The sequence below is a fragment of the Cololabis saira genome, chromosome 4 (assembly GCF_033807715.1).
Source record: "Cololabis saira isolate AMF1-May2022 chromosome 4, fColSai1.1, whole genome shotgun sequence".
Lineage (NCBI taxonomy): Eukaryota > Metazoa > Chordata > Actinopteri > Beloniformes > Belonidae > Cololabis > Cololabis saira.
In genome coordinates this window covers 3,145,130-3,163,145 of record NC_084590.1, presented here as the reverse complement: position 1 = coordinate 3,163,145, position 18,016 = coordinate 3,145,130, and the positions used below count along the sequence as shown (strand labels likewise).

Below are 18,016 nucleotides of genomic sequence, written 5' to 3'. Positions count from 1 at the left end.
GAACCAGCTTGGTGTAAAAGGGGTATGTGAGGAGCATGGTAGGAACCCTTCCACACTGCTGGTAAAGCACTACCGCTTTTGTCCAACAAAAGCTGAAAGTTACATTGTGCTGCTTTAACTACCCCTGATGTAATTGATATACTTTTATGTACTGTCAACAATGTGCTGTTTGTTACTGTATACCTGTTGTTTTGTATATTTCAATAATAAATAAAATAAATAAAAAAATGAAAGCTCATGCCGAGGTAAGGTAGGACCACTTAACTCAGAAGAAACTAGAAAGCCTGATGTCCATTTGAAAAGTACGGGAGAGTATTAGGGCCAGGCAGGAGGAAAATAAAAATAATATTTTAGAGGAGGAAGATTTTTTTTTCTTTATGCACTTCGAGAAAAAAGGCGAAATGTCGAGAAAAAAGTCGAAATGTCGAGAAACAAGTCGAAATTTCGAGATACATTTTGAAGTACAATTTCGAGAAAAAAGTCAAAATGTTGAGAAAAAGTCGAAATGTCAAGAATAATGTTGAAGTATAATTTCGAGAAAAAAGTCGAAATGTTAAGAAAAAAATCTAAATTTCGTGAATATATCATGTTCTGGATCTCTGGAAATCGCCTAGAGACAACTTTTGTTGTATTAGACGCTATACAAATAAAATTGAATTGAATTGAATTATTTTAGCAGATGTTCGTCTGATGAAGCTATTGCTAAATTTAGGGAGGCCATTGCTCATCTTACGACAGTGGAAAATAGTGACGTAGTAGAGGCCAGTGACCTGGGGCCTCATTTATCAACTGTTCGTACGCACAGATCTGTGGGTAAAGCGTGCGTATGAACATTCACACGCAAAGTATGGAATTTATCAACATGTACCTGTGCACAGGAACGCGTGTAAATGTAAGCACAACTCCGACCATGCGTACACACAAAACCTAGTGGTAGAACAGTGAAACTACAAACAGAACCCAGTAAAAGAGTCAGTGTTCAGCGATCTCAAACTTCACACATGTTCCCCGTTTCCTCCAATTAATACAAATTCTCCATTAGTAATTTAGCAGACATTTTGAATAATTGGTGTGACAGCTAGAAAAGACAGCTGTGTTAGGACGACCTGAAAAGAAAATACAAGTACCATGGCTTACTTAGAACCGTGTGCTCCACAAAAAACGTGCTCCGCAGGGAGCGCGTTTTCAAAGAGCTGATCTGTTCAGTGAGAGCACGGTGTGGCTGCTCAGCAGGTACCGCTTCCCCAAAAACATTCTGAGGGATCTATGCCGTGATTTACAACCTATGTTGGAGCGAGAGACAAAACGCACCACCGCCATCCCAGTTAAACGAGGATTTCATGCCATCGCCGGATTCCCAAACATAATTGGAGCTAGATTGCACCCACATCGCCATAAAAGCACCATCAAACAATGAAGTCAGTTACGTGAACAGGAAAGGATTTAATTCAATCAATGCAAAAATAATCTGCGATGCAACTATGTCTCTCTCAAACGTCGTTGCCCGGTGGCCTGGAGGAACGCAACACTCATTTATTCTGCAGAACAGCTCTGTTGGTGTTTGCACCTCCAAGCAGGAGCTGTTGACTCCAACCAAATCTTAATTTATATGGATAATCTTCCAAGAAATATATCAAACATGGTCAACATAATTATTTTACTAGGTAAATATCACATACATAAATGCAAATGGAATAACAGAAAACCCTCCATTGTACATCTGAAAAATGAATGTAAACTGTACTTAGCGTCTCTTAAACTGATGTGTGAAAAAAACGATATTGCCAGAAACTTATATGAAACGATGTCTTTGTTTCTTCATTTTTATTAATACACTTCCCATAGCTTGTCAGTAAATGTATCTTTTTTTTTGCTCTCAACCCCCCCAAATGTTTAATGTCTGTAGATAATTGATTGTTTCGTTTCATTTAGCCTTTTGTTGTAAACCCTACAGAATTTTGTTCGATAAAGTTTGAAGGGGGCAGCACGGTGGCTTAGTGGTTAGCACTGTTGCCTCACAGCAAGAAGGTCCCCGGTTCGACTCCCAGGCCCGGCAGGGGCCTTTCTGTGTGGAGTTTGCATGTTCTCCCCGTGCTTGCGTGGGTTTTCTCCGGGTACTCAGGCTTCCTCCCACAGTCCAAAAACATGCATATTAGGTTAATTGGTGATTCTAAATTGCGAGCGTGATAGAATTTAGAACTTTTTCTACGAACGGTTGATAAATGAGGCCCTTGGGTTCTACCTCTGCAGATGTTGATTTCCTTGTTAGTAACACTGCTGATTTGTTGCATTCAGCTTTAGATGAAGTTGGTTCTTTGAGAAGGACCAACCATAGGAGCTTAACTCCCTGGTATAATTCAGATATCTGCATGTTGAAACAAAACGTGCATAAAATGGAAGTGATGCTCCTGTAAGTCTGTAGATACCTATAGTGAATGAAAAGATAATAGTATATCAAAAAGCCATTTGCAAAGCCAGAACAGCTTATTATTCAACGTTGATAGAGGATAACAAAAGTAACCCACGTTTTCTGTTCAGCACTGTAGCCAGGCTGACAAAGAGTCACAACTCTGTGGAGCCGTGTATTCCTGCAGCTCTCAGTAGTGAGGACTTTATGAGCTTCTTTAACAGTAAAATCACGAGAATTAGAGAAGAAATCAACCAGCCGGTTGTGGGCGTTTCTTCAGCTTTAGCGACTTCCCTAGGCTCTGACTTGTCTCTAGACTGTTTTGATCCTATAGACCTCCCTGAGCTGACCTCACTCGTCAATAGAGCTAAGTCTACCACATGTATGTTAGACCCCATCCCGACTCCACTATTCAAAAATGTTTTTTCTCTTATTGGTACGACAATACTGGACCAAATCAACCTATCCCTAAACTTAGGATATGTACCACAGGTTTTCAAAGTGGCAGTAATTAAACCTTTACTTAAAAAACCTTCTCTTGACCCTGACATCTTAGCTAATTATAGGCCAATTTCCAACCTTCCATTTGTGTCTAAAATTCTGGAAAAGGCAGTTTCAAGCCAGTTATGTGACTATTTGTATAGAAATGATCTGTTTGAAGTCTTTCAGTCAGGGTTCAGAATGCATCATAGCACAGAGACAGCACTGGTTCGAGTCACGAATGACCTTCTTATGGCCTCAGATAAGGGGTTAGTGTCCATACTGGTTCTACTGCACCTCAGATAAGGGATTAGTGTCCATACTGGTTCTACTGCACCTCAGATAAGGGATTAGTGTCCATACTGGTTCTACTGGACCTCAGATAAGGGATTAGTGTCCATACTGGTTCTACTGGACCTCAGATAAGGGATTAGTGTCCATACTGGTTCTACTGCACCTCAGATAAGGGATTAGTGTCCATACTGGTTCTACTGCACCTCAGATAAGGGATTAGTGTCCATACTGGTTCTACTGGACCTCAGATAAGGGATTAGTGTCCATACTGGTTCTACTGGACCTCAGATAAGGGATTAGTGTCCATACTGGTTCTACTGGACCTCAGATAAGGGATTAGGGTCCATACTGGTTCTACTGGACCTCAGATAAGGGATTAGGGTCCATACTGGTTCTACTGGACCTCAGATAAGGGATTAGTGTCCATACTGGTTCTACTGGACCTCAGTGCTGGTTTTGACACTGTAGATCATGGCATTTTACTGCACAGGTTAGAGCATGTTGTTGGGATTAAAGGGACAGCTCTACGTTGGTTTAAATCATATCTATCTGACAGATTCCAGTTTGTTCATGTACATAAGGTTTCTTCAGAACAGTCAAGGGTCTGTTATGGTGTTCCGCAGGGTTCAGTGCTAGGGCCAATCTTGTTTAGTTTATACATGCAGCCCTTGGGAAGTATAATCCAGAATCACGGCATACACTTTAATTGTTATGCTGATGATACGCAGCTCTACTTGTCTATGAAGCCGGATGAAACAGAACCGTTAGTTAAACTTCAGGCATGTCTGAGGGACATCAAGGACTGGATGTCTGGAATTTTTTTGCTTCTAAATTCCGAATAAACCAAGATTATTATTTCTGGTCCTGAACACCTTAGGAAGGATTTGATAAAGTTCATTTTGTTCATGGCTTTACAATTTAATTTTCAAATTTTCTTGTCAGACAAGAATTTTTGTTTTTTTTAAACACCTGACATGTTACGGCGATGAAGGTGAAAGGAATCACTGAAACATGTGAGGTATTTAAAAAAACCTAAAAATTCTTGTCTGACAAAAAGAATGAGCAATTCATTCATTCTTGGTGATGGTAAACTACATGTGTAGCCACAGCTGCCCTGGGACAGGCTGACAGGAACGTGGAAATCTGCGCCAACGGCCTCCGACCATCACCAGAACATTCATACACATTTACACGCCTTGCACCCTTACTGGAGGCAAGGAGAATAAAGTGTGTTGCCCAAGGACACAACAGATGACTGGGGGGGGGGGGGGGGGGGGGGGGGGGGTCGAACCGCCAATCCTTGGATCATTGGATGATTGGAGGACCCGCCCTAGAAAGGAACAACAACCGGAAAGCAAGACACCCCTCCCAACCTGAGGACTGAGGTGAGGGGCAGATGCCACCAGATAGTTTGGCCTTGAGTCAGACTACTTGGAATGACTATCATGAGCCTTCGACTAGATGACCGATAAGTGCAGAGGTAGGGAGGAACCCCCTTTGTACTTTCGACCTTAATGAACTGTACCTGGAAGAATTTGGGACCCCATTTGGGACACAGACCGCAAATAATGGTAGCAGCTCCCCCATTGTCGGTTTCCCTGACCTTCTCCAGAAAGCACAACATCTTTCCATCCTTACGTTTTAAAAAGACTACAACCCATCTCAGCATGTCTAGCCATTAGTCAAGGGGCCATCCATCCAGCTGCGTCTGCGAAAAGTGGTTACTGGTTACCACACGTGTTAGAATAGACCTAGGAACATTCTGACACCCTGACAGGCAGAACGGAGGACCAACCAGACAATGTGAAAAGCTTCAGGTGACCAGGGAAGGAGGACAACTCGGCTACCAGCGACCCTGCATTCCTCCGTTCAGAAACAAACAGACAGACAGACAGATAGATACTCACACACAGCTGGACCGCCGGCAAAGCGTACAGACCAACAAGCTGTTAGCTTGTGGCCAGAATCTGTGGGTTTCCCCAAAACACCAGGACACCCCCGATCATCCCTAAAGTCACAAAGGGTGCTTTCAGACCTGTGGCCCGTTTGTTTTGTTCCGATTGAGGGGCTAAATCGATACAGTTGTTTTGTTTTTTGTTTGTGGCGTTTGTGTTCACAAGGCAACCGTCTGTAGCGGTTCAAAGTTAACAAATGCCATGAATCAACTGTTCTCTCATTGGTCAGAAATGAACGTGGAAGGAGTTTCCTCTTCCGTACCCCGGGAAAAACAACAACTATGGAGCATCGTACCACAGTTATGAGTGAGTTGTGTGGGTTACTGTGTGGATTATGTTCTCACTGCAAAAGAACCGCTCCAGGTCTGGAATGGAAGCGAGCCGAGACCTACTCTCCTAGGAGATCTCGGCTCACTTGTTTTGTGCCGCATCCGAGCGCGATTGCTGTGTTCACATATACCAAACGAACCGATCTTTAGGGGGAAACGCTCCCTGTTCCGGAACAACTGCTCCAAACGGGACAGGTGTGAAAGCACCCTTAAAGAGATTTATAATGACCAACGACTACTTTCTTTTCCTGATCTGCCAGGTTCCTCCTTTTTCTTTTATCTACAGTTGAGAGCAGCACTCAGGGCTCATGGTGTCCCCTGGCAAAGCTCTTTACCTGCTCACCCTAAAAGCACCCTAAGAGTAAAAGGCTGGTGTCTGGGTAGAGATAGCGTAGATCAGTTAGTGCTGGGTGTGCTGTTTCCATAAGCAGATCAGGGGCCCGCCGAGGTGTGCACATGTTCAATCCTTACAAGTGTCTTGGTGAACTATTGCAGGGTCATGCAGCTGGGCCTTTTGAACGTGGTTTTGCACGAGTCTGGTGAAACTTGCTTTACACCCAAACTCCTGTGTGGGGAAACAGTGGAGCACTAAAGGTGCCAGTGGTGTGAAATCAAACCAGCTTTCCCTTTCTTTCTTTTTTTTTCCTTACTAACCCTTGCAAGTGTATTCTTATCTTGCCCCTTTGTTCTTGCTGGGTGCGACGTAACTTCATCCGCCATTTTAAATCCCAAGAGACTCCGTTTACCACATGATTTTGTCCCCCATCTTGTCCGTTTACAATACCTGGATTCATAGCCATCTTCACACACACACACACACACACACACACACACACACACATGCATGCACGCACACACGCACACACCCACACATACATGCATGCACATAGATATTTCTATTATTTATGCTTCATGCTTAGTTAATCGTTTGCTTATGTGTAGTTTAGACATCAGGGGCCTCATTTATAAAAGAGTGCGTAGGATTCATACTAAAAGTGCATGTAAACCCAAAAGCCGAAAAATCTACCAACCACCCAAAAAAATCTGGATTTATAAAACCGTGTGCACGCACACTTGCACGCAATGTTTCGCTTTATAAATCACAGTCCAGCTGGAAGGTTGCGCAGGTGAATTCGCCTCATATCCCGCCCTCTGCACGCCCACATTATACTATAAATGGGCAATGCAAAGTAGTATTTGCATATGATTGAGCCTGCTGAGCATGCGCAGCGGCTTCCTGCAGCCTGTTTCGGCGTCAGGATGAATGAGACGTGTCGAGCCACCGTGCCACTAAATTTCACGGAGACTGAGATGGAGATGTTGTGAATGAGGTGGAGGCAGGAAAGCCACAATATTTGGTGGTTACAGTAAAAGTATAAAAAGTATATAAATAGTATAAAATAAAGCGAGTGAGTGGCAGCACGTCGTTGCTGCGCTAAACGACGTGAGTGCCACGGACCAAGGGCGCAATTTCCACTGGGGACAGGGGGGACATGTCCCCCTCACTTTTCAAAATCATGTACTTGTCCCCCCCACTTTTTACAGTTTAAAAACTAACGGTAGGCTCAGCCTGTAATTGCAAATCATTAAGACACCCTGTGCGAAGACGATGCGAAGACGGCCCGGCCGCCCCGCTCCCCCTCCCCCTCCTCCCCTCAGTGCTGCTCAGGGCTGATTTACATGTATGGTTCCGCGTCACCAACGCAGACCCTACGGCGTAGACGCTCGTCGCCGCGTACCCTACGGCGTAGGATCTGCGTCGTTTTAACGCGGACCCATAATTTAGGCTTACGCCTGCACTGAGCTTGAAACACAGAGGGACACGATCAGCGCTATTTAATTATAAGTCTGATATCTGATGACATTATTAAGAGTATGACATGAATCTGGCTTCATTTCACCACCTCACCGCCTGCGTCGCCAGTTCCCCATATCTTAAGTAAGTTCCTACGGGAGGGTCAGGGTTGGCGTAGGGATACGCACATTTTTCGGTTAGTTTTTTCTTTTTAAATCCCAACCTTTGCGTAGAAGGTGCTTGCGCATCTTTCAGCCCTGTTTTGTGCGCAAGCAAGCTTTATAAATGAGGCCCCAGAACTTTATTCCAAATGTTGACCATTTCACCATCTTTGATACTTGTTTTAATAAATTCTGATTTATTTGAATAAGAGAAGTTAATAACTGTCCAATGACAGTTATTAATAACCTAAATGAATAACTAAACAAGTACTCCCTTTTGTTGCAAAACAGATGCGCTCTGCAACAAAAAAACAGAGCAACAACAGAGGACTTTGGCTCACCGTAGGATTCCCGGTTGAGAGGTCGGACGGATCACGGCTTCTTGGCTCCCATTTAGAAGATTTATATGATCTACTGCTGCTGTCCCTCAAGGCTTCCTGGTTGGAGCTCTGGGAGAAGGGCTCCCGAGTGGAGCTCCGTAGAAGACTCGAGTAACCCAGGTGGGATCTCGTGCCATATGAATCAGACACATCTGTCGTTTGACTGCGGTAGCTGGAAGATCGAGGGGTGTACGAAGAGGAAGCGGCATCGTTGAGCCTCAGAGTAGCTAAGTCCCTGCTCAAGTCATTCTGTGACGCAGATTTTCGTCGTGAAGAAGAGAGGTAGCTAGACTGGGCTGGAGATGATGAGTAGGAACTGTAGCCGGAATAAGTAGACCCCCCACTCAGACCTGATCCCAAGATGCTCCTGACAGGAGTTCTACTCAAGCTTTCAGTCCGGTGGCTGGTACTGCTGCTTCTGAGGATGTCGGTATGTGGGAGGGTTCTACCTCGACTGCCGGTGGGTTCTGAGGAGGTGCTGTAGTTGTGGCTACGGCCAACAGAGCTCGTCAGATAGCTGGATGGAGAGTAACCTGAGGAGGAGATGGGCAGTCTGTCCCGCTCACTGAAATAGCGAAGGCCCGGCGTCAGGGAAGAGCTGTAGGAGCTGTAGTGGCTCGTGTAGGAGGTGCCAGCATAGTGCTTGGCAGTGGAGGAGACGCGAGACATGCTCTTGCTGGTTTCTCAGCCCCTGGGACGGAGAGCTTCTGGAAGACTGCATTGACTGCAGAGACAGTAAGAAAAGACATGATCTGTATTAATTCCTCAGCAACAATCAAATCAATAATTATATTGCAGCTACAATATAGGTAGCAGATAGGCCATCATTTATCCTATTCAAGAATTTGCAACACTGACTTTACATCGTTTAACATACCGTAATAACCTTTCTATGTAACACATTATCAGAGACCAAAAACTCTTTCACAATGGTATTCATTATATTGACTTTTTGTCAAGGTTTTGAGTTCATGTCATGGTTTTGGGGTTTTTTCAGTTGTGTAGTTAAAGGGGACCTATTATGAAAACCAGGTTTTCTCTTGCTTTAACATATATAAAGTGGTCTCCCCTCAGCCTGCCAACTCAGAGAAGGAGGAAATAACCAGATTCTGCAGTGTCTGTACAGCCGCCTGGATGAGCCGTCCAGTGTGATGTGGATCTACGAGCCAATAAGATTCTGCTCCCATCGTTACGTAACGACAGGAGCGATGTGTGAAACCATGCCCACAACTAACTCCGCCGGCCGGAGCTTCCATCATTTTCTTGTAGCGTTGTGTCGCATCATTCAGGCAGCCAATCAGCACAGCGCCTCATTATCATAGCCCCGCCCACTCAGAATCCTGCATAGATAATGAGGTTAGAGAATGGGAAGATAAAGACATGGCTCAGAGGCTGAATTTCTAATTTATTTAGCAAAAACAATCAAAAGCTTGTTTTTAAGATATAAGCCTGTTTAAAATAGGTATTATATGGTCCCTTTTAAGTTCCTGTTTTATTTTGAAACCCCATGTCCTTCAGTTAAGCTATGTCTTGAGTTCCCTTGTTCCCAATTGCCCTGATCGTGTGCACCTGTGTCTCGTGTTGGGCCACGTTCCTATGTGAACCCTCGATTTCAAGACCACATTGTCTTAACGTTGACCGCATGGTCTTAAAACAAAGGAAATTAAGGAATGACTCCGAAGCTCAGCGGGCTTTGCAGTCGAGCGCCACAAAGCCGCGGCCCTCACTTGGATGAACTGTGCCGGGATCCGGAGCGCACCCCCCCCCCTCCCTCGTGAAACGCAGACAACGCTGGATAGCAGCTGCAAAAAAGGCGATCACCCTGTATCACCATGTTTTGTTAGAGGTTAGACATAATTACATGGAACATTTAACTGACCAATGCACTTGTAGTACAATGTTTATGATGCATATGGTTCATTGTTTTACATTGAGCTGCTTAAAAACACAAGGAATCTTAAGTTAGTCTTTACAAGTGTAAAGTTGCGACTACATTGTGTTTTTATTTATGAAGGAATGTTACATTCAGGTCAAAAGCTTTTTTTTGTGGAAAGTTGAATAAACATTTGCATAAAGCAGCATATTTTCCCTTTCTGTTGTTAACAGTATTAAAAACAAATAAAAAAAATACCTTAAGGTCATTTAGAACAGAAAAAAATGTGTGAATAAATGTGCGATTAATATGCGATTAATCGCGAGTTAACTATGGACAACATGCAAATAATTGTTAATTTTATATATATATACATATATATATATATATATATATATATATATATATGTGTGTAATTATGATATAATTGATTGACAGTCATTATCACTTCACTTCTTTCCATTATCATGGCATTGCACTTAGCGTAGCAACCATCCATTTGTATTAACCCAGGTTCGGCTAAATGTGATAAATATGTCATTTTTGATTCAAGTCGCCATATTAAATAGTATATTCTGCTGTAAATGTCTGACGGCAGCTCTGGAGCTCTTTCAGCCTGTTTCCTATTAAAGAGGATGTGGATGTGTTCCCATTGGCTACACGAGCAACATGAAGAAAAGCTGGCTTCCAAACAACTCTTCAGAAACCAATGGGTCAAAAGAATGAACGCTTCTTCCATCGTGTTATACGTGTATGATTCTGGTGAGACGAAGGCTGACCCCAGCCGCACAACACCAACTACGGCCTGCACTTAACATGCTGTCACACATGAACAAACAGTTCTGCTGTGAAATATACGTATACCTGGCATATATTAGCTCACTTCAAGGATAAGCCTGAGGGTTCAGAATGAACAATGTGTGAGCACCACTTGTAACACCTTTTTAGGCATTATGGTTGCAGGAATCTCAATGCCATTTTTATTACTCTTTTCCACCTTTATAATGAGAAATGAACGCACTGTTTACAAGCAGGAGCAGCTGATCCAGATATCAAGAAGCCAAATTGTATCCAGACTGAGACTCCAAAACCGCCAAGAGTTGAAGAGAAGACGTTGTGGATGTAGAGCAGGAGCACAGCAGAGAAAGAGAGGAAGAGGAAGTTTAAACCAGTGCTTCCAAATGTGATCATTGATAACGCCAGGTCTCTCGCAAATAAGATGGATAAGCTTGAAGCGCTAACGAGGACAAATGTGGAGTTACAGCAATGCACTATCCAGTGTTTTACCGAGAAATGGCTGCAGGAACATTTCTCCAGCTTCAGCATCTTTCTGCCCAGCTTTTAGACGATATGGGCAGACAGGGACTTGAAAAGAAGTGGAAAACGCAAGGGTGGTGAAATCGCAGTGCTTGTCAACCACAGATGGTGGGATCCAGGACACGTTACTGTAAAGCAGAGCTCCTGCAGCTGGATATTGAACTGTTAGCTGTCAGTTTCCATCTTTATCATTTACCAAGAGTAGTTTGCCAGTGTTATTGTAGTGGCAGTTTACATCCCGCCATCAGCTTAGACAGAACCTGCATGTGACGTTGACAGCTGTGCTGTTGCTCAGCTACAGACCCAACAGCCCAGCATGTTTGTAGCCGTCATAGGTGATTTCAACCAGGTCTCTCACTCTGCCACATCTCAAACCTTTCAACAGTTTGTCAAGAGCAAACAAAACGTTGTATTTGTTTTATGCAAATGTCAAAGATGCCTACAACTCTGCGCATGACCTGCTCTCAGCAAGACGGATCATAATCTGCGGCCTCATTTATAAAAGAGTGTGTAGGACTCATACTAAAAGTGTACGTTCGCCCAAAAGCTGAAAATGGCGGGCGCAAAAAAAATCTGGATTTATAAAACCGTGCGCACTTGCACGCAATGTTCGCTTTATAAATCACATTCCAGCTGGAAGGTTGCGCACGTGAATTCGCCTCATATCCCGCCCTCTACACGCCCAATTCTTACCATAAATGGTCAATGCAAAGCACCTGGTGACTGTATTTGCATATAAATGAACCTGCCGATCAACGGTGTTTTACATGGCAGGGAAGACCAGAAAGTGAAATTTCGCGGAGACTGAGATGGAGATGTTGTGGATGAGGTGGAGGCAGGAAAACCACATTATTTGGTGGTCACAGTAGTGGCATCACTAACAAAAATAAAGCGAGTGAGTTGCCTGCCAGAATCTGATTTCTGGCCGCGGGAGCGCGCAGAGCAGCCTGTTGAGCGATAGCGCTGAAACGTCAGATTTTCAGATTCTGAAGCTCAAGAATGAGATCAAGTCATATTTAGGTAGAAACAACCTTTCATTATTGGCTGTAGTTGCCTCTTCATCTGACTGCTTGGGACAGACAGGCAGTAGGGTGAGTTGGAAGGCCGCCCAGCATCTGATGATGTAGTAAAAGACAGTGATGGAGCAGCAGCAAGATCCACTGCTGAGGTGGAAGATGATGGCCTTCAATCAATTTTTGGCAAGTGAAAAGACCCATTTTCAGGGGAGAAATCAGATTCTGGCAGGCAATCACTTTTTGGCATGACACCGGCGTGACCTGTACCGCTGACATGCCGTGCAGGTAGGATGATTTGACAGATGAAAATACCCCGTCAGATCACGCTTCCACATAGACATCAACATTTATCTATGTGGAAGCGTGATCTGACAAGTTATTTTCATCTGTCAAATCATCCTACCTTCCAATATCTATGTGGAAGCGTGATTTGACAGGTTTTTTTCTTCCGCCAAAGCGTCTATACATAGATCTATGTGGAAGCACATTCTGACTTCCTGCTGTTAAATCATCTATTTGCATGAAAAAGCCTTTGGAAAAAAAAGAAACTGAGATAAAAGAAATCGTACCGTAGTATTTTCTGCAGAGGTAGGACACCTTGGCAGAACACCGGGTGTACGTGGATCTATAGGTCTGATATGTGATGACATTAAGAGTATTACATGAATCTGGCTTCATTTCACCACCTCACGGCCTGCGTCACCAGTTCCCCATATCTTCAAAATGTTCGTTCGGGAGGGTCAGGGTTGGCTTAAAGATACACACATTTTTCTGTTGTTTTTTTCTTTTTAAATACCAACCTTTGCGTAGAAGGTGGCTTGCGCATCTTTCAAGCCCTGTTTTGTGCGCAAGCAAGCTTTATAGATGAGGCCCCAGGTATTTTTTTCTTCCACCTACAAACCCATTATCCAGAGGCAACCTGTGACCTAAATGATTGTGAGGAGGGGGTTTTAGGAAGCTGAAGAAACTCTGCAGGGTTGTTTTGAGGCCACAGACTGGGGTCCACTCTGTGAGCCTCATGGAGATACGTCTGACTGGACTGAGTATGTCACAGGTACAACATCATCCCCACCAGAACAGTGAGGTGCTTCTCCAATAATAAACCCTGGGCCACCAGTGACCTGAAAGAGATCCTCCACAAGAAAAAAAAGAGTTCTCAGGGAGAAAGGAAGAGAATTATTGAGGTCAGTGCAAAAACAACTGAAGTTACACCTCAGCTCTCATCTTCCACCTCAGCAGTGGATCTTGCTGCTACTCCATCACTGTCTTTTACTACATCATCAGATGCTGGGCGGCATTCCAACTCACCCTACTGCCTGTCTGTCCCAAGCAGTCAGATGAAGAGGCAACTACAGAGACCGAAATGGAACATGACTGCAGCAGCATGATGGCAGCAGGTCCAGATGGCATCAGCCCCGGTGTTTTGAAAGCCTGTTCTGACCAGCTATGTGAGATACTGCAGGAGCTTTTTAACTTCAGTCTGAGCCAGGAGAAGGTTTCAGTGGTGTGGAAGACATCCTGCGTACAGGAACGTCTCCACCGAGTATGGGTTGGAAGTTCCAGAGTCAAGGCGTGAGATACCTCCCTGGGTGGTGGAGAATGAAAGAGTGAAGATCCCGTGGGACTTCGTGATCCAGGCCCATTAACTGGTGGTGGCTAAGAAATCGCGGTGGTGGTAAACAGAAGAGAACAGTGGTGATTGACGTAGCAATCCCAAGCGACAGCAATATCAAAAGGAAGTAACCCAAGGAACTGGATAAGTACCAAGGATTGAAGGACGAGATGTGGTGCTCATAATAGTTGGAGAACTTGCAGCTGTGTCCTCTTCTCTGGGAGAGTGGCTCCAGCAGATCCCAGGAACAACAACTAGTAATTGGAACAGCAAAAACATTGCACAGAAACTGCTCAACAACTATGGAGCATCTTAAGCACAGTTATGAGTGAGTTGTGTCGGTTGCTGTGTCGATTTTGTTGTCACTGCAAACGAACCGCTCCAGGTCTGGAATGGAAGCGAGCCGAGACAACCTCTCATAGGAGATCTCGGCTCGCTTGTTTTGTCCCACATCCGAGCGCGATTGCTGTGTTCACATATACCAACCCTAACCCTAACGAACCGATCTTTAGGGGGAAACGCTCCCTCTTTTGGAACAACTGCTCCAAACGGGACAGGTGTGAAAGCTCCCTTAGATAGAACTGTTAAATTCACAAACTGAAGTTGGGGTTTTTACAATGCATAAGTGATAAATGACAGATAAATGATCAACTTCACAGTAAATGAGGAGGCCGTGTGACAGACAGCCACTCATCACCTGTAAAACTTCCTTTTCAGCAGCTGCTCTGCTCAGTACACTCAGGACTTAAGAATCATATAGGACACTCACTCTTATACACACCCATGCACCTTAAGAAAACAAACATCTGTTTCAAGATCAAATCCATATGTATATCACTGGAAATGGTTTTACCAAATGATCGTACTAACCATTAATATGTACACTCACCGGCCACTATAGGTACACCTGTCCAACTGTTCCTTAACACAAATTTCTAATCAGCCAATCACATGGCAGCAACTCAACACATTAAAGTATGTGGACATGGTCAAAATGATCTACTGCAGTTCAAACTGAACATCAGAACGGGGAAGAAAGCTGATTTAAGTGACTTTGAACGTTGCATGGTTGTTGGTGCCAGATGGGCTGGTCTGAGTATTTCATAAACTGCTGATCTACTGGGATTTTCACGCACAACCATCTCTAGGGTTTACAGAGAACGGTCCTTAACAAAGAAAATATCCAGTGAGCAGTTCTGTGGGCGCGAATGCCTTGTTGATGCCAGAGGAGAACGGCCAGACTGGTTAGAGCTGATATTAAGGAAACAGTAACTCAAATAACCTCTCGTTACGACTGAGGTCTGCAGAAGAGCATCTCTGAACGTACAACACATAGAACCTTGAGGTGGATGGGCTACAGCAGCAGAAGACCACATCGGAAGTAGCCATCTTCTGATGGCTACTTCCAGCAGGATAACGTACCATGTCATGAAGTGAGAATCATCTCAAACTGATTTCTTAAACATGACAATGACGTCACTACTCAAATGACCTCAATCTAATAGAGCACTGATGAGGCATTGTGACACCATGGCTGACGTGAGACTCCAGCTTCCTACCCCCTGCAGGGCTCACAAGCTTTGAACTGGCCTCAAACACAGACTTGAAACCACGGGAATGCCATATGATGATGTTCCTGACTGACTGATATGTTAATACCAACTCATTTGGCCACAGACTTGAATCACGAGAACAACCTATGGGGTAATTTACAACTCAGTGACAGTCATGCCAAATGCCCGATAACGGCATTTGGCCACAGATCACATCTGACTGTAAATTGCTTTTTGTCTCTCACTTGGTTTGTTTATTCCTGCCTTTTGTGCTTTGAACTTACTGTATAAAAGTCATGATTTCAAATAATTCTTGGTCAGCACACCAAACCAGACATGCGCTGCGTCAGTCTGCTCACCGCCGGCTTACTGAATAAAACTCACTACACCACAGCGGACTTCTGAACTGGTTTTGATAATATTCTTCAACAGTACTTTTGGGATGTGGTGGAACGGGAGATTTGCATCATTGAAGTGCAATCGACAAATGGGCAGCAACTGCCTGATGCTATCATGTCAATATGGACTAAACTCTGAGGAATGTTTCCAGTACCTTGTTGAATCTATGCTACGAAGAATTAAGGCAGTTCTGAAATCAAAATGGGGTCCAACCCAGTACAAGCAAGTTGTACCTAATAAAGTGGCAGGTGAGTGTATGCAGAAAAAACTCGTCCAGAACTAAACTTCGAGATCTGATTGAGATACATTTTGTCATTATTTCTCAAGTCAGTGTCTAAGCATTTTTTTTCTCCTTTAAAAACAATTTAAACACTATGTCGTTTTATTTTATTGATTAGAATCCAAATGCAGGGTTACAGGTTGCAGGTGAAGGGTTTGGCTGCAACTGCACAGGCTCCCAACAGTTTTGGTCTTTCCAGCAAAATTACAGACCACAACTTCAGTCACTACTGTCAGGAAAGTAGTTTATGATCGCCAGAAGCTTTTGGAACTGCGATCATTTCGCGACTTTGGCTCCATAGACAGATCAACCAGTGTATGTTTACGTTGCCTCGGCCTGCTATGCTGGCAATACCCAGCAGACTCGGTCCGTAGCATAGGCAAAATAAGGACGGAGAAATAGCTCATAGATTTAGAATGGTAAAATCTCTCACGCATTCATGAGATCTGCAAGTCACTGTTACTTTCCTTATACATTCATTTATTCATTCATTTTACACAGTATCTCAGTTTGTGGGGTGCAGAATGGAGCTCAAGGTTAGGTTAAAGTGGAACTACTGTATATAAGTGCAAACCATTTACCATGAATCATTGGTAATTATTGTTATTGACCTGAAATACAAAAAAAAAAGAAAACGAAAGGAAAAAATAATGTATTTTAACAAATGAAATAGAGTTGATGTGTAATGAAAAAAGATGTTTAGATTTAGATTTTAAGAGATTGCAGAGATCAGTGTTGGACGTGTGTGCACTGTTGTTACCTGCTGTATTTGTAATGTATTCGCCGTGCTTGTTAGTCCCCACAGATTCTGGAGCAACACATCCTACTGTTCTTTCTCTACATGAGCTCTGAGACACTGAACTCTTCTGTAGAAACAAACATGTCACATCAATCATGCTACTGATGTTTTCAGGTTTTTACTATCACAACCAGCTACAAGTACAGGACTGTCTCAGAAAATTAGAATATTGTGATAAAGTCCTTTCATTTCTGTAATGCAAAAATGTCATACATTCTGGATTCATTACAAATCAACTGAAATATTGCAAGCCTTTTATTATTTTAATATTGCTGATCATGGTTTACAGCTTAAGAAAAATCAAATATCCTATCTAAAAAAATTGAAATATTCTGTGAATCTTAATATTAAGCTGTAAGCCATAATCAGCAATATTAAAATAATAAAAGGCTTGCAATATTTCAGTTGATTTGTAGTGAATCCAGAATGTAGGACATTTTTGTTTTTTTAATTGCATTACAGAAAATAAAGAACTTTATCACAATATTATAATTTTCTGAGAGAGTCCTGTAAATTGTAAATACTGTATTTTGTGCTATGTAATAAAAACATTTATTGTAGTATAACTACAAGTTCTTTGTGTATCAAAAACTGAACCACAAAACGTTCCAAAATGTTTTCTGTACCCTCTATTATGTTCATCAAAGTGTGTCCTTAAGCCGAGCAAACAACCAACTCCTTCAGGAATTCAAGCATTAAGCAAGCACCTTTAAAGAAGGGAAGGAAAAACGGTTAGTTATGTTGGGTTGTGAAGAGCTCACCGTCGGTGTTATCAACAGCCAGGCCAGACAGAAAGCAGTGGAGTGCTACTTAGAGAGTAGTATGAGCACAGTCATCCAGAATACCACAGATCAAGTTTCAGGGCCGGTAAATATAGCCGGCGCCTGTGACCGACAGGTCTCTTGATGTTCCCTGGCATTCCAGTTTGCTCTTAAAGGACTAGGACATTTAAAGCTTTTTATAGGCCGAGCTGGGTGAGCATCAAATTCAATGCACTGCTACACAAAGCAGGTCAACTGCTTGCACAGATAGTAAATGAAATGGCGAACAAACTTGGCGAACAAACAAAAGCTGCTCACTGATACAGGGCTACCACTGCAGTGGACTGCATGTTGTAAAAGGATATCATGCTGGAACTCAGCTGCTAATATTTTTCATATCACCATGAAGCTTTAGCATTTTTTTATGCTGAAGTTAAGTTTAGCTATGTCCTGTTTATTTTGGCCACTGCTTATACAGGACTATCTCAGAAAATTAGAATATTGTGATAAAGTTCTTTATTTTATGTAATGCAATTTAAAAAAAACTAAAATGTCATACATTCTGGATTCATTACAAATCAACTGAAATATTGCAAGCCTTTTAT

General features: G+C 43.1%; 1 protein-coding gene across 2 annotated transcripts in view; it reads right to left on the bottom strand.

The window, feature by feature from the left end:
• Positions 1-17,483, bottom strand: part of LOC133441410 (ubiquitin carboxyl-terminal hydrolase 2-like) — a 55,838-nt gene extending 38,355 nt beyond the window's left edge. For both annotated transcript variants that reach the window (XM_061718677.1, XM_061718678.1), the window contains exons 1-2: positions 17,412-17,483; positions 7,763-8,525 (exon numbers count right to left, since the gene is read on the bottom strand). In XM_061718677.1, coding sequence (XP_061574661.1) covers positions 7,763-8,470 — 708 coding nt within the window. In that variant the 5' untranslated portion in view covers positions 8,471-8,525; positions 17,412-17,483. The remainder of the gene's footprint in view (positions 1-7,762; positions 8,526-17,411) is intronic.
• Between the last annotated feature and the right edge of the window lie 533 nt (positions 17,484-18,016).